At 49.5% G+C, this 23,405-nt stretch overlaps 1 protein-coding gene across 1 annotated transcript in view; it reads left to right on the top strand.

The window, feature by feature from the left end:
* Positions 1–3,814: 3,814 nt before the first annotated feature.
* The window catches only part of IGDCC3 (immunoglobulin superfamily DCC subclass member 3), a 95,874-nt gene continuing 76,283 nt past the window's right edge, over positions 3,815–23,405 (top strand). Inside the window, exons 1-2 of the mRNA XM_066558929.1 lie at positions 3,815–3,884; positions 13,729–14,034. Coding sequence (XP_066415026.1) covers positions 3,818–3,884; positions 13,729–14,034 — 373 coding nt within the window. The 5' untranslated portion in view covers positions 3,815–3,817. The remainder of the gene's footprint in view (positions 3,885–13,728; positions 14,035–23,405) is intronic.

The following is a 23,405-nucleotide window of genomic DNA, read 5'->3' as shown; positions in this document are numbered from 1 at the left end:
GTGGGATTTTACTCACAATTAAGTCTGTTCCGGCTGTGTGAGGCTGTACCTCGCTGGCAGAAGCAGTGGTGGGAGCAGAATGCAGGATTCATGCTCATCACCATGAAGGTTGGTATTGTGAGATGATAGTGGTACCTGGTTCCTTAGGGATTCTTTTGGAATTTCAGACATGAGCAGAGTTTGGATTCATTAGGCATTTCTGGATGCTTGCTCCTTCCTCAGTTTTGAACTGATTCCTATAGGAAAAAATATTTGTCCAGTTTCATGCTTTATCTTGCTGGGAATTTTTTAATGGTAAAAATAAGCAGAGGCATCTAGCAGTGAGTGGTGAGAGTTCTCTTGGATGGCACACTGGGCTGAGCACTTGGTGGCTTGTGTCCAGCAGGATTGGTGAGAGGATACCTGCCAGTCCCCAAGGACACACTATTAACCTTCCGTGCATCTCCCTTCTTCCTGGGATGCATTCCCTACTTCAGTACATAGTTTCCATTATTACTTTATGCTGCCACGACTACAGAGCCATAAAATCTCATTTTATCTGCATTACAGAGGTAATAAATCTGCACTTAGCACAGTGTTCTCTGATAGTGGTTAAAGGAACTCTGTCAGACTGTGTAACTCTGATGAGTCTTTCTCCTAATGATAGGTAACCCCACAAACGAGCAAGGAAGGACCTTGGAGGGGGTGATGGGTGACTGCAAATCACTCTTCCAGCTCCCAGTTCATAGGATGCTGATTGGAGGCTGCTGAGAGGAGCCACGGTGGGATGGAATGGAAGACAGAGATGGACGGACACAGCAGTTACCGGAGAGAAGTGAAGAGCAAAGCGTCAGGTTTCATTTCTTTCTCTTCCCAACCTTTGTCATCCTGACACACCTGTGTAAGGATGCAGCTGGAAATACATTACAGTGGGCTTGGGTTTCCCCGGTCTCAGGTAATTCAGGGAGTTACAATTGCCAATGCAGTGTGTGGCCCAGCTCAGCCCTCTGGAACGTGGCACAGCCCAAGACAATGGGCTGTGTGATGCAGTGAGGTGGCCAGGATTGCTTCACAGATTCTCAACAGACACAGAAAAAACAGTTTTGCTGCTTCCAGAAGCAGGTCCCGGGGTGGTCCCACCACTGCTGGCATAGCTCTGGGCTCAGTGCCTCAAGGTAGGTGCCACAATTTTGGCTCCCGCTCCTCTTTGCTCACTGACCATGAAGCAGATGCTAAAACTTGCATGTACGTACATAAGGGAAAAGCTCCCAGGCTGTTAGCAGGCAGAGTAACCACAATTACACATAGAATAATAAATTGAGTGAATTCAGACAAGTTAATCTCCCACTTCATCCACTGAAACTACTAATGGTGTCTTGGGGACCTCAGTTTGCAGTTAATTGGTGTAAATCAGGAGCACGATTGGAGCTGATGGAAATTTGCTGTGCAGGGAGTGAGGGGTGAGTGATGCCCTCAGAAGGCATTGTGGAGAGGGAGGGCAGATGGACAGACAGATCCTGTGCCCCTCAGCAGCAGGGGGGACAGAGGAACCCCCTCCTGCTCTGCAGGAAAGGGTTTGGAGCCTCAGTTTGGGCTGGACACCGTCACTCCTGCAACCCTGCTGCTTTTCCAAAGGCTCCGATTTCTGCTCGCAGTGTGATAAGCAAATTCCTGCCTCCAGTACAAAGCAACTTTTCTAAGCCCTCATGCTTACAGAGCGTAGAAAAACGTGAGTGCTCTGAATTCCTGCTCTTAGGTGGTTACAAAAGCCCCAAACCTGCCTATTCCCTAAAAGATCTCATGGTTTTTTGTATAAGTCCTATTGTTTGGAATAGTGGATGATTTCTGAATGTGCCACCAGTGCTGTCCCCAGTGTTATTTGCAAGGTGTGGGGGTGAAGTTGGTGATACCCTAAACATGTACCTTCCTTCCCCAGCCCCTGGGTCCTGCCAGGGCACTTGGCAGCAAAAGCACACAAAATCTCTGGTTCACAGGGGAAGCAGCCCTGTCAAGCACATCGTGCTCAATTTCTCTTGGAATTATTAATTCCCACAAGCCATCCTCAGTAATAGCAGCCACAAGTCCATGATGGCTTCAAGTGTTACATAAATGCTGATGGGGCCCCATGGCAGGAGCCAGGGAGTCGGAGCAAGAGCACGGCTGGTGCCAAAAGGTCAGGGACAGCACAGAAATTCAGATGTTACCGAGAGGCTGGCGGAGCCAGAGCAAATTCTTCCCCAGCTGAAAGGAGCCTCGTACAGCTCAACCCTCTGCTAAACGAAGGAAGCTTTAATGTGGAGCAGATGTAGTGACGTCTTCTTTCCTCGTTAGCCGACTCCGACACGCTCAGGGTGCACCATCCAGGGGAGCCTCACACTGCTCCTCTTCACAAAGGGTTTTTCACCAGATTTCTAGGAATTGTCACAGGGTTTAGTAACCCAGTCCACAAAATCTGGTTTAAGTCTGAAGAAAAAAATTAGTTAGGATTGACTTTTATTTCATTTTAGTTCATTTTTGCCAACCAAACACCACAAAACACTGAGCTGTCCTTGCAGAGATGGCTTTTGCTGCTAAAAGTGATGATGTAAGTTATGTTTGTGGAGAACATGGGCCAAGGGACAGGGTAGGATCAGTTGGAAGGCAGAAAATACTGTGTGGGCACAGGGGCTGAGAGCCATGTAAGAGCACATTATTCTTATTTCATACCAGGAGGGCAGACAAATTATGCTGTGGCAGGATTTAGGAGCAGACTCATCCCTTACTGGGTCCTTCCTCACTGGGGCGCCTTCCAGGGTGAGCAGGCTGGTCCAACACCTGCGTTACTGACTCGGGTAAGTCACTTAGGATAGCATTAAAATCAGGAGCACAGAGGTGGGACAAGCCAGGCTCTTCTGCGTTCCTGCGAGGTTGCCCCAGTGAGGGGAGACAGGTGAGGGGCAGGCCCCTGATGTGTCCCTGTATCCCTGGAGCTCCGTGAAGGGAGCCCTGGGAAGTGAAAGCAGCGAGGAGAGATGCGTGAGGGGGCTCCGGTGACAGGGAGCGGACACCCTTGAGTGGTCTCTGGTGAGGGAGACACACGAGGGAAGACCGGTGACGGGAGACTCCTGAAGCAGCTCTGGTGAAGGGAGAGCTGTGGGGCTGCCTCAGTGACGGGAGAGCCGTGAGGGGGCACCGGTGACAGGGCTTCGGTGTGAGGGAGCTCCGTGAGGTGGCACTGGTGAGAGCCGCCCTGTGAAGGGAGCCCCGTGAAGCGGCACCAGTGAGGGGAGAGCCGCGAGTGGGTTCTGAAGAGAGGGCTCCTGTGAAGGGAGAAACGCGAAGGGGCTCTGGTGAGCGAAACACATGAAGGAGATCTGTGAGGCTCGACCCGTGAGTGGGTTTTGAGACGTGCTCTGTGACGGGAGTGCCGTGAGGGGGCTCCGGTGAAGGCAGACCCACGAGGCTCCCTGCACACTCCCCGCGGGTCCCGGGCCCGGAGCGGCCCCTCACGGAGCCGCCCCCCCCTTTCAGCCCGGCCAGCGCTGCCGGCGCCCCGGCGAATGCGCAAGATGGCGCAAGGCGCTGCCCGCCCGCCCCCCGCCCGCCGGCGGCCCCGCTCCCTCAGCGCCGCCCCCCGCCCGCCCGGCGCGGCGGCGTGTTCGCGCCGAGGGCAGCACCGCTGAGAGCCGCTTTTCCCCTTTTTCCCTTTCCTTTTTTTTCCCCCCCCTCTCCCGCCCGCCCGACAGCTGGGGGTGGTTCTCGCCTGGCCGCCCTCCCTCCTTCCCTCCCTCCCTCTCTGCCGGCGGGCTGCTCCCTCCCCGTGGGGCGCAGGGAGGCGAGCCCGCCCGCCCGGGATGCCATGGCTCCGCCGGGCTCCGCGCTGCCCGCCTGCCTGCTGGGGCTGCTGCTGCTTGTCTGCCGTGGAGGTAAGAGCCGGGCTGGGCTGGGGGAGCGGGCGGGGGCGCGGACATGGACCTGCCGCCGCCGCGCCCGGCACCGGCGCCGTTCCCCGCGGCCGCTCCGTCCGTCCGTCCGTCCTTCCAGCACTATGCGTCCCCTCATCACCCCCGAGGTGGCCAGGGCATTGCTCGTCTCCTTGTCCCTCGCCATCCCCGCCGCCGGTCCCGTTTCCCCTCGCTCGTCCGCGGTCACTCGCAGCCCCGCACTCTGCCCTTCCCCGTGGCTCGGGGCCGCCGCGGGGGCTGAAAGCAGCTCCGCGTGTGTCCGCCGGGGCGGCCTGGGGGTCCCCGCGGGTCAGCATCCCTCCGCGGGAACGGGGCGCGTTCCTCCGGGAGGCCGAGCAGGGGTCGTGGCTTGGAGCTGCGGAGTCCCGCACCAGCCCATCCAGCGCCTTCATCCCCAGCCCATCCCGAAGTGCTCCCCAGGAGCTGTGCTTCCAGTTGGAAACCCCTTGCGCGGGGGGCTCTAGGGAGGGACGGTGGTGTTTGTGGAGCCCGAGCCCCCACCGCTGGCGCTGGGGAGGGGTGTGGTGGCTGCCGGGGCAGTGGCGTGGCTGGCCATCCACCCGTGCCCGGATCGTAGGAGCCGCCGGGATCGTCACCGGGTGGGAGCGGGAGGCAGCGCCCGACGGACGCGTCGCGTTCATCAGCAAAGGCTGTGATAGCGACAGAGATGTTGGGAGACAAGTTGCAGGGATGAGGGCGAGCAACTTCAGACCTACAAGTATATTGTGCTCTCCTGTAACTCCAGCTCTGTCCGCATTGGTAGCACGGTCCACCTGGCCGGACTACAAAAAGAGCTTTCCCTGGACCTACTGTGCACATGTCCTGCGGATAAAAGGCAGTGTTTTTCTTCTGCTGGTGATGCATGGGTCTAATCTGACAAAGATGCTGTTCTGCAGCAAAATACCCGTGTGCATCCTGTTCTAGTCTCTCTTTAACAGCTTTCTAGATAAGGAAAAGTAGGAACTGAGCAACCTGGGCTAGTGTAAGGTGTCCCTGCTCATATCGGGGGGTTGGAACCGGATGGTCTTTAAAATCTCTTGCAATCCAAACCATTCTGTGCCTATTTTGTGAATTATTAAAAAAAAAAGCCCTGTAAGCAGCCCAGCATGGTCAGAGGGAGAAAAGTGTGTGTTAGATTTGTCAAAGATTACCTGCTAGGGTGTTTAGAAAGCAAAGCTGTGGGTTAGTGGTATCATAAATCTCGCCACGTGGTCCGTAGCAACCGCGCGAGGCGGAGAAGCCAGTGGAACTCGCGGAAAATAGACATGATCTGTGAAGTGGATGTAATGAAGCAGGTCTTGTTATTATGTTAAGATTCCTGAGTAGTACAATGAGGATGGTTTAAAAACTTTGTTTTGTTTTGTTTTTTGTTTTCGGGGTTTTTTTTTTTCTGACGGAGGAAAGGGAAAGAAGTGAATGCTTGAAAGCAGAACTTTAGCAACTTGAATTTGCCGGCTAGGTTATCGCCTGCTGCTGTCCAAATTGCCCTGTGTGTTTGTTTATGCTGCGCCTCGGCGGGTCAGTGGCTCCTGACTTCGGGGTGTGTTTTGCTGGCCCTGCTGAGGAGTGTTTGGCTACACTTCCAAAGTTTTTTGGTTCTGACGGTCTTTCCCCCCCTCCGGTGGGTTTCTGTGCTCTCGGCGTGGTTAACGGCGAGATAACAAACGGTGTTTGTGCGCTCTGCTGAGCTCAATAAACCCTCCCGCGTCAGTGTCAGTCAGCGCCGGAGCAGCCTCGCCGGGGATGCTGTGTGGGAGCAGTGCCGCGCTGTGCGGGACACGATGCTCCACTCCCAGCCCTGTGGTTTTCAAACTCCCCAAAATGCTGGTCTGGGGATTGTGAACCAGGCACTGGGAGCTGCTGGTCAGCCTGCAGGAGTGGGCTCAGCAGCGAGACAGTATTTTCTTTTTTTTCTCTCTTTTTTTTTTTTTTTTTTAATTTCCTGGAGCTCTTTGTTCTGGGTGGTGGACAGCTTTTGTCTGTTATTGCTGAGCCCGGCATTCAAAGGCAGGCATAGGATACGAGAGGCTCCCCGGCTCTGCTCAGTAACAGCCTTGGAATTAAGCATCGTCATTTATGTTTAAGTAGGCTTAACTTCTAAATTATTGAAGCTATAAGCTTTCACTAATTTCTGCTCTGTATGGCTTTGTTGTCTTTTTTCAGACGAAAAAAAAGGATTGCTTTCTACTAAATTGGTGTAATACCCTGTCTTTTTTCTTAATATACATAGAGAGTATCAGGTATCATTTCCCCAGTAATGCTCAGAGACTCGGTATGAAATTCAAGCCCACGTTTGGGCTTCGTCTCTCTCGGGAGCTCAACAGGAGAATCTCAGGACGTGGTTTTCCCGCGTGGAGGCAGCAGGCAGCCCATGAAATGGGGCAGGCGTTGCACAGCCCTGTCAACGTGCACCACCTCTGGGACCTGTGCTCAGGGCAAAGCTGGCATGGGGATGTGAGTGTGCAGCCACCCGTTCTCGTGGCACTCAGGTGCCTGCTGGGGCCATCATGGTGCCAAAAGTAAACTTTGGAAGTGCATAAAGCAAGGTGAGAGAGGGGGCAACAGGACAGGTTGCTCCCCTTCTAATCTGCCCCACCACCCCCTGAGAAGGGAGTTAGAAATATTAAGCTGGTGTAATTGTGCTTCTTCTTGTTACCTGTCAGGCTCTGGATCTGGCACAGAACAAGTTCCCATGCTCACTTAGGAGCTTGCAGAGGGTACCAGGGGAGAGGATCTGGGCAGAGAGTCCCAGATCCAGGATTAGAGCCTGGCTCCCCATCCTCTCCATCCTGTTCAATCCCAGTTTTGGCCCACGTGGTGTCAGCCTGGCATGGGCCAGCATGGTTAAGCTCAGCAGCAGCACTGCCTGGCAGAGAGCTGCAAAACTGCTCTCATTTTATTTGTGCAAATGAGAAAGTCTCCCTCCCTCTTTCTGCCTGCCTGAACTTTTTTATTTATGATTTCCTTATTTCTCAAGGGTCCTTTGTCACAGTGTGTGAAGTGCCAAGCAGTGACCCCATGCAATGCCAGCCCTTGCTTTACAGACCCTTATACTCTGCTCCAAAGCCATGTACTTAATTTTGCAGCCTGCAGCAGATCTGGGAGAGAAGATGCTTTTTTCTTGGTCCCTTTTCCCCACAATATTTCTTTGCACTCCTGGGCTTCTGGCCCATGATATTATCCTTTTATTCAACTAACAAAACAATGCAAGAATCTACCTCTGCAGATTAAGAATTCCCATTTAAATCAATTGTGTAACATTAGTCAGAAACAGGAATAGTCCATTCAAAATTATTTTGAAATCACAAACTTATTTGAACTTTAGTGGAGCTTTTAGTTTTACAGAGTTTAGAAACTAATAAATTATGTAGCAGGGCTCATGAAAATCTACCCGAGTCTGCTTATCCAAAAGAATATCCAACATTTTGGTTTTGCAAGAAAATAAAAATAATTGTTTACACATGTTCAGGAGCCATTGGCAAGCTTATAAAACTGATGGTTAAGAAGGCGAACATGTCAATAATTGCACTTTAAGAGACGAGAGAGGCAAATAGGCAAGTGCAGGAGGAAAGCACAGAGCACACTGATCTGGCCTTGCTGTTATATCAGATGTCACCATTGTGTCGCACCCTCCACTCGAGAGCAGCCCAGTCACTTAACAACCCAGACCTGCTCCGTGTTGGTAATTTAAAACCAGAGTTTCAGAGCGGAGTCAAGGATTTGCCGCCTGTTTTTTTTGTTGTTCTTGCACATGAGATTGTGTTGATGAAGCTGATGGCGAGTCAGGAGATGTGGGTCGTGGTGAATGGTTCTGCTGAGCTGTGAAGATGCTTTTGCAGAAGGGTCGTTGCTGCTGAAACCTGAGAGTAGTGAAAAGAGAGAGAAGAGCTCGTGTTTCAAGGTGCTGGTTTTGGAGCGAGCAGGGATCCATGCAGTGCTCGGCTCCTTGAGAAGAACAAGATGCTTTCCTCCATCCTGAATTTCAGGGTGGGAGGTGATAAGGCAGAGGGGATGGCAGGAAGGAGAGAGTGCTGAGTTTGCTTTTTGTAATTGTATTGATACTAATTGTATCCCCTGGATACAATTAAGAGTTTCAAAGTTTGTCATGGGCACACTACCTTTCCTGCAGAAAGACCTTTCCTTCCCTTTCCTTGTGTGCCATCCCTGCCTGCCAGAACTCAAGCTGAAATTCAAGGGCTTGGTGACAGGGCTGTGTTGGCTGGTAGGGTTTGGCACTGTGATGCCAAGGCGCCTGTGGCTCTTTTGGCAGCCTTGTGCCACCATGCCAGTCACCATCTCTGATCCACAGACACTATCACTCACTGAGTGGCCAGTCCATTTCCTGCTGGGTCTGTGCAAGGGCCTGGCTGTGGGGACAGTCCCCTCCCTGATGCTTTCCTGCAGGGTCAGGGAATGAACTGGCTGTTCCTCTGTCCTGCATTAGAGCAGCCTTGGGAGCTGAAGCCTGCAGGACCCTGGCTCTGGCACAGCATTTCCCATCTCGGCTGTGCCTTTGCTCTCTATTTGTGCACGGTTGTTCCCTGCTCTATGTTTGTGTCGCTGATGCCCTCTGTGGTGAGGCTGTGATCTGGTCAGGGCTGTGAAATACATGGGGAATGCAAATAACAGGGCATCCTACCCATGGCTTGCTGCCATGCTCTCAGGATGCCTGGCTGTGGATGGAGCTACTGTGGGTAATTAGCTCGGGAAAGGTCTTTGCCCTTTCCAGCTATACCAACAGGTTTTATGCTGCCTTCTTTAGATATGGGGGAGCCCACAAGGACTTGGGGCTTGTCCTAGAAAGGCTCTTTGTGCTGTGAATGTTTCCAGCTTCCACAGTGTTCAACATGCGATCTCCTGGGAATTGCTCAGTCTGGTCTCAAACATCTGAAAATTATTTGGAGCAGCTTCTTTGGCTCTTCATGCTCCTTGCCTTCCTCAGCTAAAATCGGTGTCCCCAGTGAGGGCAGCAATGCTGGGTGGTTTTGGGCTCTCTGTCAGGTGGCTGAGAGGTTGTGTTATCCCTCTCTGTTAGGAGGTCAGAGACCTCCTGCAATCGTTTAACGAGTGGATGTGGTTTATGCTCCCTGATGGAAAAATCGCTTTATATAACCTCCCGTCCAAAAGGAAAGGGAATAAAAAATTCTGAGCTAGTAAACTTTACTGCCAGCAAGATGTGGGGCCTGTTACAGCCTATTCTCCTCTTCTTTAAATGTAAATTTTCTGGATGCCCTAAAGAGCCAATTTGCACTTTACTGCAATGCAGTGCTTTTCTCCTTAGGGTCTGGGTCAGGCTCAAGGAGATTTAAGAGGGCACCAGCTGGATTTTTAGGCTGTCAATTTCATCAGCCTGAAGCTTGTTATAATCTTGTTGGAGAACGTCTTTCAGGTCCATATATCTCTTCCTTCCATATCCTTCCATTTGCAGAAGGATTTGAATGAAAAGCAACCCACCACTGGAAAAGCAGGAGCTATTTTTCATGTTCATGGCCCAACCTGCATCCAGGTTTTTGGTCCTGATACTCATCTATGAAATCTCACTAAAATCCTCTGGTCCTGCACATCTTCTTTTGACTTTATTGGAGCAGGACTGGAGTGGTTATCCTTGGTGGTGGTTATGCTGCTGATTAAGGCTGTGTTATGCTGGGAATAAACACAATAAATCAGAAGGGGGCAAATTTGTGCTGATGTGAGGCAATTTGCAGGTGGATGTCATGCTGTTGGTGAGATGACGAAGGATCTGGTGCTACCTTGGTCTCCCCAGCAGTGTTCTCAGTGATGCTGCACGAGGAAGAGTGGGGTGGACCCAACTACTCCCACAATATCTCTCCCTTTGCCACGAGCAGAGCAGGCTGTTGGCAGCTTATTTGATCCCTCTGTGATTAATGTTCCCTGTCTAGAACAGGAGTAATAATACAGGCTTCATCTGTCAGGACCACGTGCTCCCAGGGCAGGGATGGCCCTGCTGGCTGCGGGTCTGGATGGGCTCCAGGAGGATGAGCCAGGATGTGACTGAGGTCCTTGGCCATGGATGGCACTGCTAATTAGAGCGGTGACATTAGTCACTGAAGCACAGGAGGGGAAGCCAAAATCATGTTTCCCAAATGGAAAAGGACAATACAGGGGTATAAGCAAGTTCTTTTGAAGCCCTGAATGTGCATCACAGTGTCAAGTAAAAAATAATTAAACTTAATTTTTTTTAAAATGTACTTCAAAGTGTCTTTTAAGCTTCCCATTAATTCGAAGTTCTTTCTCTCAGCGCTAAATAAATCTCTTGGTTCAAAAGCACAAGTGCTAATTGGTTTCTCTGAGTATGCCTGGCTTGCTTGATCAATAGGGGAAGTAGTTTTTGTTAAATATTTGCACATATAGTCACATATTATATTGCTCAGGGAGATGGTAAATGTTTCTCAAAAGGAGACTTGTAGAATGAGGATTCCAGTAATTTTCTTGTGGCCTTTATGTCAGAGCTAATCACGCTTCCTCCCTCCATCCCCTTGCAGAAAGCAAAGCAGTTTTCCCTCCTGCGCTGCCGGCGCCGAGACAAGCGGGCTGTTCAGCTGCCTGCCTGACGCCCCGGCTCCAACTGCACACTCGAGCTGCCACGAGCAGAGCTGTACAGTTCCTGCCTCGAGCGGGGAGTGCCTGTGAGCCATGCTGCCTTGCAGTCTGTTTTGGGAGGTACCTGCGATGTTGTGTGGGATTAGAGGGGTTTGGATACACAGCCAGCTGTTGGAGAGGGATGGGACTTTCAGACTCCCTGAGTGAATGTGCACAACAGCCTCAGCAATTTCTTTGCTGTCTCTCAATTAATTGCACTTTTACTATTTCCATGTGCCTTTGGAGTGTTGTTTACTTCCAACTTTGCAACATCATTTCTGTGCCTCACTGGTAACTGCAATCAATTCTTTATGCTGATGGAATTGGGTGGGTTCCTCTCTCCCACCATTATCCTACTCCTTATCCTGTCTGTGCTCTCCCTCTGGCTCCTCTGAGCTGATCTCTAGAGCAAACACCAGGAATCTTGTCCCACTGTGGAGGTTCCTCTATGAGCATCTCTCCCTTTGTCTCTCATCCTGAACATCCTGGGGAAAAAAGGGCTCTGTGTTCAGAGTCTGCCTTTGAGATAGGGAAAAAACAGAGCTTGGCTTCTCCCAGCTCTCCAGGTGGGGTGATCTAGCTTCTCCCCATGCATCTGGTTAGTTGGTCACCTGGCCCTGAAACTTCAGGAAGGAGGCAGCAAGATTTCTTCAAGGTCTGATAAGCATCCCATGAGAAAAACCTGTTGAGTTGGAATTTGGGTGCTTCTGGACACTTCAAGGTGTCAGCAGGTAACAAACCCGTTGCGCAGTGTCACACCTCAAGGCACGGTCCTGCTCTTGAGTGCAGCCCAAGGAGACCCCAGGACCAGTGCCAGTCCCCACTCCAGCAAGTGTCTGAGGAGCCCAGTCCTAATCACGAGCATCATCACTCCTGCAGCTCGAGCAGCCTGGAGTGAGGATGCAGACCGAATGTTTATGGAGGCAAACATGATTATCTCCAATCACAGGCCTTAATGATGGTTGTTATAATGACACCAATTGTGGGAAGGGCATGTAATTATGTTGATTCTTCCTTTTATTGTACATATAATAATAAGCTGTTTTATCTAAGAGTACAGGGGTGCTGGGGGAAGATGGGGCATTTATTTAATTATGGATTTTTTTCTGATTGCGCATTAGGCTAAGTCCTCAAATCTTCAGTTTTCTGGAGTCACAAGTCCCTTTTGGCTCAGCATCAGGATGCAAGGTTCCTTATCTTACCTAACTCACCAGAGCACCTACACAGGGAATGGGGCCCCAGCATGGTGTTGAGACTCTGGCCACTTTGCAGAAAAATGCAGAGCATTCATCTAATTCCTTAATTTTCACCAAAAAAAAGTAATTGATGGGTTTGTGCTGGCTGTAGTCTGACTTGCTGAGAGGACCCCAGGGCTATCTCATAAAAAAGGAGTCACAGTGAGCGATAGATCACCGAGATGGCTGGAGCTAGCCTGACATTTTAAGACTTAATGGGTTAATAAAGTGTGTGTTTTAGGTGCCTGTCACTAAGTGGGGTTTGTCCATTCCTTGCACACACTCATACCTCGTTGGCAGTACCTTTGGCCTGGCCCTGCAGTACCACTGCTGTCTTTGTCTGCTCCGTCCATCTGCCTCGGCTCAGGTTGCACTCAATGTTTATCCCCCATAATCCAATTTAAGTTGCCGTAGAAAGCAGTGGGGATTTACAGAAAGAAAGAAAAAAAAAATCTCACTGGGTTTGCAGAGCAGAAAAGACAGACTTTTTTTTCTTCTCTTTCTTTAGTGTAACTGCCTCTTCTCATCTCTGTTATTCTTACTATGCATTAACAGTCTGCCCTCCACCCTGCTTTTGAGCCTCGTGTGGGGGGATCCTGTCCTTGGTGGGGTCTGTATGAGGGACAGGTATTACAAAGCCTGTGCTGTGGCTGGTGTTTGGCAAGACATATTGCCAATTCTGTGAGTATCTGTGGAGTTGGTTCCCCTGAGCCTGTGAAAGAGGAAAGAAGCTGTATCACAGGTTGGGAAACCCCCACCTTGAAGGGCCAATGCAGAAGTGAACTGTTGGAAAGGCTCTCTCCATATTTGGGTGAAACTGTAGTTTTCTTACTCTGCTGGAATTTCTTCACCATTGCTCCTCTTTAAAAAAACCCAGTTCACCTCCATCCCTGCATTTACAGCCTTCAAATATCTATATAACTCTTGTTCCTTTGCCTCTTTTTGTCTTTCATGTCTGCATATATTTTGGCCAATCTTTAAGCAATAGTTCTATTTCTGTCATCTTCTGTAGTGTCTGATCATGACTACAGGGGAAATTGTACCCTCAAAAGGTGTGCTGTGACCAAGTGAAGCATAACGTGCCAAAGACACAGCGTTTAAATGTTCTTATGGCAAAAGAAGTAAATTAGGACGTATCTGTGTCAAGGGAAGTGAGGGTTTGCCTATTGTTGGTACAAATTCTGCAATAACTTATCTCTCGTGGACATCGTTTAGCGTAATTGCTTTGCAAGAAACCTTTTGTGTGGCTGAGCTGGAACATTGTGCATTTGTATTTTGGTGCTTAACTTGCTCTTCATTAAGGGCTGAATAGCACCATGCTTTGCCTGTTACAGCGTGAGAGAGACCAAGGCGACAGAAGGGCACGGTGTTGCGTGCGAGAGGCAAACAGCCTCCTGCTCTGCCAAGCGGGAGAAGTGTCGGGAAGATGCCGGTGGCAATATGGTCTGGATCGGGAGCTGCTGATCCCCCCTTCACCCCCGCCGGCTGTGCTGCAAACGGGTCTGGGGCACGGCACAGCCCCTCTGCCTGGTGATGTGGGGAGAGGAATGGCTTTCCAGCACTGTGTGCACTTCTGCTCCCGGGTAGGGAATGGATGATGCCCCATGTTTGTGCAAGTTTTAATTGTCTAATGCTGCACACTTGCAATGGGAGGTGAAAGGCAGTCTTCAGGGCAGTATGGAGTGGAGCGAGGGTTTGGCAAGCTGCTGGAGGGGTGTGTCTGCCTGTCCCATTCACTGGAGCCTCCAAAGGCAGCCTTGAAGGACTTTGCCTGTGGTTGTGCTGTAAGAAATTGTACCCTGAGGTTGAGAGAGTAAAAGTCTTGGGAGGCAAACCCTGCCTCCTGTGGGTTTTGTGTTTCTCGGAAACACTTGCAAATGTTTCCATCGTCCTGTTTCCTGCCATAGCAGTTGACTCTTGCTGCTGCTCCTGGACATGCTGCTGACTCTGCCCTACTCTCTTCATTTTAGATTTTGGCCGTTCCTCTGAGCTGGCGTTCGTTGTGGAGCCCAGTGATGACATAGCTGTGCAGGAGCAACCCTTGATCCTCTACTGCCAGGTGGAGGGCATCCAGCCCATCACCATCACGTGGCGGAAGAATGGCGTGATGATCGTGGACAGTGAGAATGCCTTTATGTTGGCCAACGGGTCTCTCTACGTCTCCCGCTTCCAGAGGGTGCGGGGAGATGGCTCCTCGGATGAAGGCGAGTACGACTGCATGGCACAGAACCACTACGGGCTGCTGGTGAGCCGGAAGGCAAAGATTCAGGCAGCAAGTAAGTACAGACACCGTCCCACTCCCACCTCACAGGGCAATCCCACAAGGAGCACTGGCTCTGTTGGGAAGCAGGAGGGCAGCATGGTGGGTGCTGGGTTTTCATGGAGCGGAGATTAAAGAGAGGGAAGAGAGAAAAACCCTGGAGCTGGTGTCAAAATCTGGCTGGCATCTAATCTGTGTAGCTGTCCAAATGTGAAAGAAGAGCTCATGAGCTTTCTTGGGTAGAAAACTAAAAGCCACCTTCCAGCAGCAAATTCTCTGTGTTGGAGGTGTAAGTTACACAAACCATAGACTACTTCACCACATGATTTTAGTGTATCTCCTGCAGTGAGTTTGGAAGCCCCTTTGCTGTGTAGCACAGCTGGGCTCTGCTTGCCAGGCAGCACTTCCCAAACCATAGGCAAAGACCTCCTGAAGGTCATGGTATCTTTCATTTTGTTATTTAATGCTGGCAGTCTAGAGGCAGCAAGGTCTTATTTACTACCTGGCGTGGCATTGCCTTTGGGAACAAGGCTAACAACACCAGACAGATTGTCTGATGGGGGAGCCTGGAGGAGGAGAGAGATGAAAATGCCAGTGAGGGAATGAAATTTAAAGGTGGGGGAGGAAGAACTCCAGGGCAGGCTGTGACTCCGGCTCTGCACATTACCTGATGTTAGCCCATTGCTTTGCCCTGGCCAGAGCAGTTGGGTCCTGTTGGATCTCCTGGTTCTCCCTTGTCAGCTCTGGTTGCTGCTGGGTGTCAGTTCTGGGTGTTTGTCCCAGGACTGACACCCAGCAGAGCTGGGGGGTCTGTAGTGGTTTCTATCCCTGTTGTGTTGGTGGCTTTCTTTGCCCACAGACTGTCTGGGGGCTCTGGGAGTGCAGCCACTGATCCTTTTTGCATTCAACCAGAAGTTGCTGCTGGATGTAATTTCTATGTGAGTGCGAGGATGGGTGTGTGGTACAGCTACGAGACCTGGCATACACTGGTTTGTTAAGTTTTGCTGAAGGGTTCTCCAGCTTGTTTGGTTACTACTCTTCCTTCTGTGCAAGCAACTTACTAATGCTTCTGCTGCAAATGCAAATATCACCCTGATTTTTTGGTGCAAAGCAGGAAAAGTCTAAGGCAAAGTCTGGGGCTGAGGTCTTGTCTGCATTTCCCAAACTGGGGGCCTTTTGGAATGCTGCCGCCCGCTCCCTGCAGTGCCAGGGCCGGCTGGCAGCCCACCAAGGGAACACTCCAGCCCTTGTGTATAACAATTCCCGAGTACATGAAGTGGCCATCTGCAAACCTAGCTTTTCAGGAGTGTAAGAAGTGACATTGTCCAGGAGCCAAGGGCTTTGGGGCCTTGCCAGATTAGCAGCTGGATCTCAAACTTGTCAGTCTTGTGGTGCTAAACCTTGGAGCACTTTTGGTGAATGGGTCTGGCATTTATGAGCTAGAAGCCGACTCATGCACAAGCACAATGCCAAACTTCTTGGACCTGTAAACTGGAGACTTGAGAGCCAGAGGAATTACCTTTGAGATTGTGGATTGTCAATAAACACTGTTATCTTGGCTCCTGCATCAATATGTATGTGATGTGCTGTGTCCCTGAATAGCGTTTCCTTTTGTAGCTGTAGTTTCACATGAATCAAAATGAAAAACGGATTGTGTTGAAAATGCTCTGGACTCTATTCTAGCTTCAGGCTTGGTTTGTTACCAGCCCTGAGAAGAGGTCTGGGTGAAGCCAGCACAACAGGGTCCCCCCCGGCCTTGATGCCACAGGTGCATGCAGATAATGGGAGTAAAACAGGATGTTGTGGGTAAATGTAACCTGCTGCTCAGGGCAAGCTGCCCTGCTGTGCCTGAGCCGCAGGAACACACACTTGCACTTAGGACTCTGCTTAATCGTAGATGAAATCTCCTGAGAATGAATCACAGTTGTACCCTGAGCCCCTAAGTCTCAGGGTGGTTATAAAGGAGACAGTGATTTTTCTTGCTCCAAGTCCCAATCAGCAAGTCAAAAGAGAAGGGAAATTATCCCCATTTTAGGGACCTTTGCATCGAAGGAATGGGTGCTGGCTGCCTGGAAGGGAAAAAAGCCCAAGCGCTGAGCAGACCTTTGCAGAGCAGAGTAAATACTGCCGGTGGGTAAAACCTCATCCCAGTGCTGATCTCCTCTTCCCTCTGAGCCTGACATCTGAACACAAAAGCAAAGGAGAAATAAAAACCTTTCACAAACAAAAATCTTGAAAGTTGATCAAGGCCATGCTACAGAGGAATAAAAGAGATCTGACAGAGCGGAGCCCCTCGAGAGCTCTGTTGCACTTTTCGCTGTCTTCAAAGGCAGGCTGTTAGTCTCGTATCACCGTTACAGACCCTGGCTTTGTATTAGTGCTTGGAATATAATCTTCTTGGCTTGGAGGAATGTACATATTTGCATTCAGGAAATGTGGGCTCGATATCATATTTTTATGTTTCAAATTTACTTCAACACTTGGCATTGAGTAAAATTTAACTGGAAGAATATGCTGCTCTCAGCCACTGCGTGTGCAGCCCTGATGAGCTCAAGGTGCTAGCATTTTCCTCACCAAGAGGGCACATCTTAAACCCTTCCTCCTAAAAATTAACTCATTGAATTGATTTCATTCTATTCTGGGGTATTTCTGTATGTCGCCATTGTTAATCAAAGATACTCAGTGGAAGGAAGCAGACCTTGGGTGGTTTGTGGACTGGCTGGTCAGGTGCTAAAAACATTGATAATATTTTCGTAGTGTAACTTTTTTTTGAACAAGCACAAGTGTGCAAGAAGCCTATGTGTGACTGAGCTGAGCAGGGAGGCCCTCAGCATTTCTACCCTCTGCCTAACACCCCGGCTGCAATTCTTTCAGTTGCTTTTTCTGTGTCTGTTCAAACCCTGGTGTGTTAGTTTAAAAGGTTGTGGAATGCAACATGTTTTTATAATCTGATCAGGTTATTGAATACAGATCTTTTCTGTCTCTCAATGACAGTTCCGTAGTTTCGCATGACTCTGAGCTGTCTTAATTAAAATCAGTTTCATATCAGAGTGTTCTCTGGAGGCACCGCTTGGCTGTGTTTCACAGGTCTCTGAGGAGCTGGATTTCCCCTGTGCATGCCAGAAGCTGAGCATGCTTTGGCTCTCTGTGGATGAAGATACCCTCTGAGCAATTTTAACATCCAGAGTCCACTCCTCAGGAAGGTGGGCTCCCTGGAACACAGCCACCTTTCTTCTCATCACCACCCTTTGCTTAACTTGGCCTCACTTGCTCTGATTGTGTCATCTCGTGGCATTTCCAGCTCTTTTTACCAATGCTGTAATTTGATGGACCTGGCTCCACATCATCATAAATCACAGCCCAGCCAGTGGAGTAAGACCCATTGATTATATCACTCAATAACAAGCAGTTATCACTAACTGGAAATCACCATTAAACTGGGTATCAGATCAGGCTCTGCACGTATCCAGCTTGAGAGTAGAAATTTTCCCTGTTTGATCTGATGCTTTAAAAAACCCCCAAAAAATAAAACAACAAACAAACAAAAAAAACCACCAAAAACAAAAACCCACACTAAAAAAAAGGAACAAAAGGAATTAAGTCAGTGGTGCAATTTACAGCCAAAGTGATTTCCTGAAGTTTGGTGAATTGGACCTGCCCTGTATTTGAAGTACTGCAGGACCTGATAATAACTCTGGACACATCTGAGCTTGTAAAGGCATTTTCTTCCCTATGTCTTGCTGCAGGGTGTCTGGTTTGTAGTTAAGCATAGCAGCACACATCTCTGTGCCCTTGTCTTCTCCCTGACCCCCTTTCCTTCTGCATCCTGTCCCAAATTCTGCTCCTGCATCCCACTGTGTGTGGCTGTCCGTGGCACTTACCCTGCCGGCAGGAGGGCAGGATTGATAGCTCGGGCAAGGCAGATGCTGTGACTCCTCTCTGCATTGATCCCTGCAGACAGCAGCAGCAGCCGCTCCCCTCGCCCAGCCTGGGGACAAGCATGCTGTCCCCACAAACACACTGGCCACTGTGGCCTCGAGGCCAAAGGTCATCAGCAAGGTACAGAAGTGGGGAGGGCTGGTGCATATGCAAACTTGCAGGTTGGTTTCCCTGCCAAGCTGTGTGGCTAGGGGAGGAGGTTGGGAATCCAACAGGGATTTTAAAGCAGCAAAGATCTTCCCATCGTTTCAGCTCCTCTGCACAGAATATATTCAGGGTTTAACCTGCAGCCCCCTTTCCAGGCTCTGGGGTGGTGGGAAGAGCTGCTGAGCCCAAATAATGGCAGCATTTATAAGAGTGTAGAGACAAGAAGGAAGTCTAAAAGGATTAGGGAGAGACAAAGGGGGCTGATTATTTTATGGGTCACAATACAAGGCATTAGAGTGAGATCACAAAGGGATGTAATTACAAAAGAAGGCCATACTGGGGGGGATCAATCCAGGATTAGAGTGGGAAATGTTTTTACACAGTTTTGTTCCACTCATTATGAAGTTAGCATTTTAAATTAAGGTTTAAATAAGGTGGCACCAAAGTTGTCACCAAGGTATTTCCTGGGCAATGCCACTGTTCGGATGCAGATTGCAAGTCTCAGCTCAAAACATCAAGGCAGACCTTAACACGTGGGTTTGCTGTTGGTTTCTCTTGTGCCTGTACACTATCTGTGTTGTCAGCAGAGCCCTACCTATGGCTTGTGCTTAGGACTAGTTAACCTGTTTTTGCTGTTGGAGGTGGAATGCTTTTGTGACTCTTTGTTTTACTGGTGCAAAATGTGCTGGAGGTAAAGGTCTGCCCTGGTGTCACTTACAGCTCTGGAGACGTCTTCCTTTTACTCCCAGGAACTTTTTTGCTAATGGTCATTTGAATTTTATTGCAGTTTAACTCTTGGTGTTACGTGCCAAGTTTCCTCCATCCATAAACTAGATTTTTCCCCCCCTGTTGTGGCTTTGCTCATATTTATTGCCCTTTCTTCTCCAATGCTTAGCAGAAGGGCTCAGCCCTAATGCCAGTGATGTTTCTATATTGTCTGTGCTTTGAGTGCTTATGGCAAGCCCAGAGCAAATCCTGGGCTTGCAGCAGTGGGTCTCAGAGGGGAAAAATACCCATGAGGAATTACTAAAGGAAAAAAATGAGAGCAAAAGAAATTAAGTAAAGCAGAAACACTGTGAGAGGTTTCCAGGAGATGGATATGATGGGTGAGTGGGTTATTTCCCTCCATCAGCTCTTTTGGCTGCCCCTAGGACATGCTGGTTCACGTGATGCTGCCTCTCACATCTGTACTGTTGCAGTACAGTTGGCCCTGTGTGTGCTGCAAAACAAATGTACAAATATAGGAGTCACCAGGGGAAAATTGGAGATTTGACTGAGAATTTTAGTAGATTTGCAGGATTAAAAGAGTTTGTCACTTACCACCCACTGCATTTCAGCGTCTGCATGTAACAGCCAGGATTCATCCTGAGACTTGAGCATATTATAAGACCATATTTCTTTTGGCTGCTCATTTCTTAGCAGTGTGATAGTTATTTAAATATCATCTTGCACTTCTTTCCAAGGCTTCTAACGTGGATGCGCCAACCTTAGCTCCGGCAGCGTTATCTCTCATATAGGGGGTTTGCACTGCAGGCAGTAATGTCACTTAGTCATTTATAGAAAGCTCAGGGGAAATATATCAGAAGAATTTCATTAATGGCAGCACTGTTGAGTTATTTGTCTCAATTAACTCTTGGAGCACAGCTGAGGAAGTTCTGACATCTCTGCAGCCTGCACCTGCAGTATGAGGCAGCTCTCTGCTTCTTTTTTAAGGTGGGTTGAAGCTCTGTGATACCTGCATGGGCAGTCCTGTGGGGACAGCACAGTGCCCAGTCCTGTGTGCTTGTAACATGCTCATTCTTCTGCCTGCTGCTCTGCTCCAGCCACTCAAAGTATTGGGCCACTCTCCTGTATTATTTTAGTCAGGAGGGCAGGTCTCTGCTTAGGTGGCTTGCATTCTCATTTTGCCCTACAAGGGTCCCAGCTGGCTATGGTGTGGCCAGTGACATCCATGTACCTACTGTGCCTCAGTTTCCCTTATCTGAAGCCAGGATGTGTTTACAATCAGTGCCATGATTTGCACACTCCTGTGAACACCTGGGGGGCCAAACTGCTGTTTTGTGTTTATCAGGGACGCAGGTTAGCTGGCCATGGTGTTTCACCTGCACTGTTGTTTCTCTCCGAGGGGTGCACAGTGCTGGGGCCAGACTGGGGCCCAGGTGAGAGAGGAGCTGCTTTTCTGCCACTGTTCATTGGCAAGACTGTGAGTAGGAATCAATTTTGGGGGGCATTTCACCAGAGCAATCCATGCTCATGATCTAGTGAGTAACCTTTGAATGTTTGGGGTCTTTGGGTGCAGTGTGATATGAGTGAGGTCAGACTTCACAAATCCCTTCTTATGGGTGAGTCTCTGCACAGGTGCCAAAGCTGCTTTCCCAGAGCTGGCAGGATGGGACCTGGGAGGGACATCAACCAGAGCTTCCTGACATCAGGGGATGCTGGATCTGGCTATGCACCTCCTCTTCCGCTCTGGTTTTGGCTTTACCCACCATGGCAGCCCTGTTGCTGGGAAGGGAGTCTGCTCCCACTCCTCCTAGGCACAGCATATGGTTTTCAGAGAGGTTCTTGCTTTAAACCCAATTTTACAGTTGGGTTGACTGAGGCAAAAGGAGGTCAAACGATTCGCCTGAGGTCACCCAATAAGTGGCTGGGATTAAATCTCAGCCCACGACGCTGCCCGTTCCCAGCGCTGGCTGTGCTGGCCGGACCAGATGGCCTCTGAATGCGGCGTCAAGATCCTCAGCTTTTTCCCCACCTCATTGTTCTCCATTGTGGGCTTCTGAATGCAGGACCTTGAAAGTGAGAGTCATTTGGATTTGCTGAGTCCAAGTTATTCTGTTTAATGACATGGATTTGCAGGAGAGGGTTTAAACACACTGTTTGCTACTGAGGTTGGAATTTTGAAGAGATTTACCTCTTTGCTTTGGTTTTCTGATGTTAAAACTCTCTCTGCCAGATCAGCTAAAATTGGTCCCTTACCCTTTCAGCTGCCCTGCTGCTGGTTCACTGACTGCAGGGCTGGCATATCTTTGTACCTGTGCAGGTTTCTCCATAGGTCTCTTGTGTCCTGATTCCTGGTGTAATTCCCCAGCACCACAGCTCTCTGGTCTGTCTGTGCAGTTTGTTTCTTCCCCCTTAGCTTGGTTCTGGGATCACAAAAGGGGGTCTGTGCAAGGTGCTGCTGGATGGACAGTGTCACATATTTACCTCTGTGAGTCTGCAGACTCTCGTGTTAGCTCTGGAAAAGCAGATCCAGATCCCTCCCTCCCGATCTGGTGTCTGTCCCGTATGTCACTCCTGATAGAGGCCACAGATGAGCTTAAAGCAGAGCATTTTAAAGATGAGCTCCATTCCCGCTCTCCAAGCTAAGGAGCAGCCTGGAAAAGGGCATCTCCGTAACCTCTCTTGGATAGCAGGTGTACAAATGCCTGGGACTGGGATATACAGAACAGAGACCATCTGCCCATGAGGCAGCAGTGCCTGGGTGTGGGGCAGACTGCAGCTCTTGGGGCAGGGAGGTTCTGCTGCACCCACACATCCTCTGCATTCCCTTCCGAGGGAGGGCCCGCACTCCTGCGCCACTCACATGCCTAAGTAAGCTGGCACCTCTTGAGCATGCCTTGATTAATGGTGTTTTTTTGTCAGTCCTAAGAGGCCCCATTATGTCCCTTTGATGCTGCATTTTGCACTTACCACTGTCACTGAGCTCAATGACTAATTTTCACAGGTCAAGGGAGAGGGACAATGGATCAGGCCACATTTGGAAGAAACAAATGAAATTTTACTGCAACTGAGAGCACTAATTAAGAGTGAGGATCAATTTGGGTGTACAAAAGAGATAGTTTTAGGCTGCTGATGTGTAAATGAGTGGCGGTGTTGCAGTAGCAGAGAAGTTCAGTGTGTGCATACTTCAGCTGTAGCATTGTACTCTGCTGCATTTGATTGATTCTTCTGTGCTTATTCATCAAGGAAAAACCAAGTGTTCTCCTGCCTGCTGTGCCTGGGAAGGGCAGGGACAGCAAACCTGCCAGATCAAGTCATGGCTGATCCCTGTGAGATGTTTTTGACCAGGAGCAGGAGCTTGTGTTTCTTCAATCGCCTTGCTCATCTTGGAGCATGGCACTGCAGGTTGCCTGGTGGCTTTTGAGTGCAGTGCATGGCATTCCCTGCCCAGCTCTGTGGGCAGGATGATGCCCATTTTCATCCCAAACCATAGCTCACCCTACCAAGGGGTGCACTGTTTGCTGAGACTCAGAGGAGTGCTAATTTGGAGGTATCAGAAAGGGAAGGGACACAGTGAACTTTCATTCATCAAGGAGAATGTCATGGATTCAAAAAGGAGAGCAAGGAAAACCAAGACTGCACAAGCTGGATTCATGGCTTCACTAAGCATTGCAAAAGTGTGATTCCAGTTTTCCTAAGCCTTCACATACAACAAAAAGTCAGGGCTAATGTATATTTGGGATGGGCTGGTTGCAAATGTCCAGATGCCCAGGCTGTGCCAGTTAAAATTAGTTTGCAGATGGCTTTGGTAAAATTGTGTGTATTTTTGATTGGATGTTCCTTGGGTAGAAAGGTAGGAACATCAGCTGGAGCATTCTTTTGCCAAGAAGTTCTCCAGGGCCTTTGGGGTTCCCATGAAGCAAAGCTAAATGAATTTGAATCCAAACAGATTTATGGTGCTGATTAAATCTCCAAAATGATCAGGTGGAAGGAAGCAGCAGTCTGTCTCATTTTCCCTTGTTATTTGGTGGTGTTTGCCCACAAACATATTTTTCCCTGCAGCTCAGGATCTTCCCCAGAGGGCAGTGGGACATTCAGCCTCAGTCCAGGGGTTTGCTCTTGTCCTGGGCTCTTGTGGTGACATTGCCTGAATGGCCAAGCAGTGCAGCCACATCCCTTTGGGCCCCAGCATGGCAGCTCTGTCTGAGGTGAGGGTGCTTGCCAAGGCACTTCATTTCCTCAGAGCAGCATCCGTGTCCAGCTCACCATAGTTTCCCACGGCAACGTGTAAAGGGGCGGGAGGGAAAGTCCTGACAGCATCTTTCATTAGTGATCCTAATGCTCAGGAGAAGAGACAGGGCCTCAAGGGGGTCAGCTTGAACTGTCTCTCAAAAAAAAAAAAAAGGGAGGGGAAAGAGAAGAAAAAGTCTTCACATGCTGGACTGGCCGTTGGAAAGATGACAGCAGAAATAATCTTTTTTTAAAGCTTTTTTGCATGACCAAAGAGAAAACAGCTTTCTTGTCCCTTGGGACATCCATGGGTGCTGTAGACCTTCACAAGTGCTCAAGCTCTGCAGG

The sequence above is a fragment of the Molothrus aeneus genome, chromosome 13 (assembly GCF_037042795.1).
Source record: "Molothrus aeneus isolate 106 chromosome 13, BPBGC_Maene_1.0, whole genome shotgun sequence".
Classification (NCBI taxonomy): Eukaryota; Metazoa; Chordata; class Aves; order Passeriformes; family Icteridae; genus Molothrus; species Molothrus aeneus.
The sequence above is the reverse complement of the archived record's forward strand: the minus strand, read 5'-3'. Positions and strand labels throughout refer to the sequence as shown.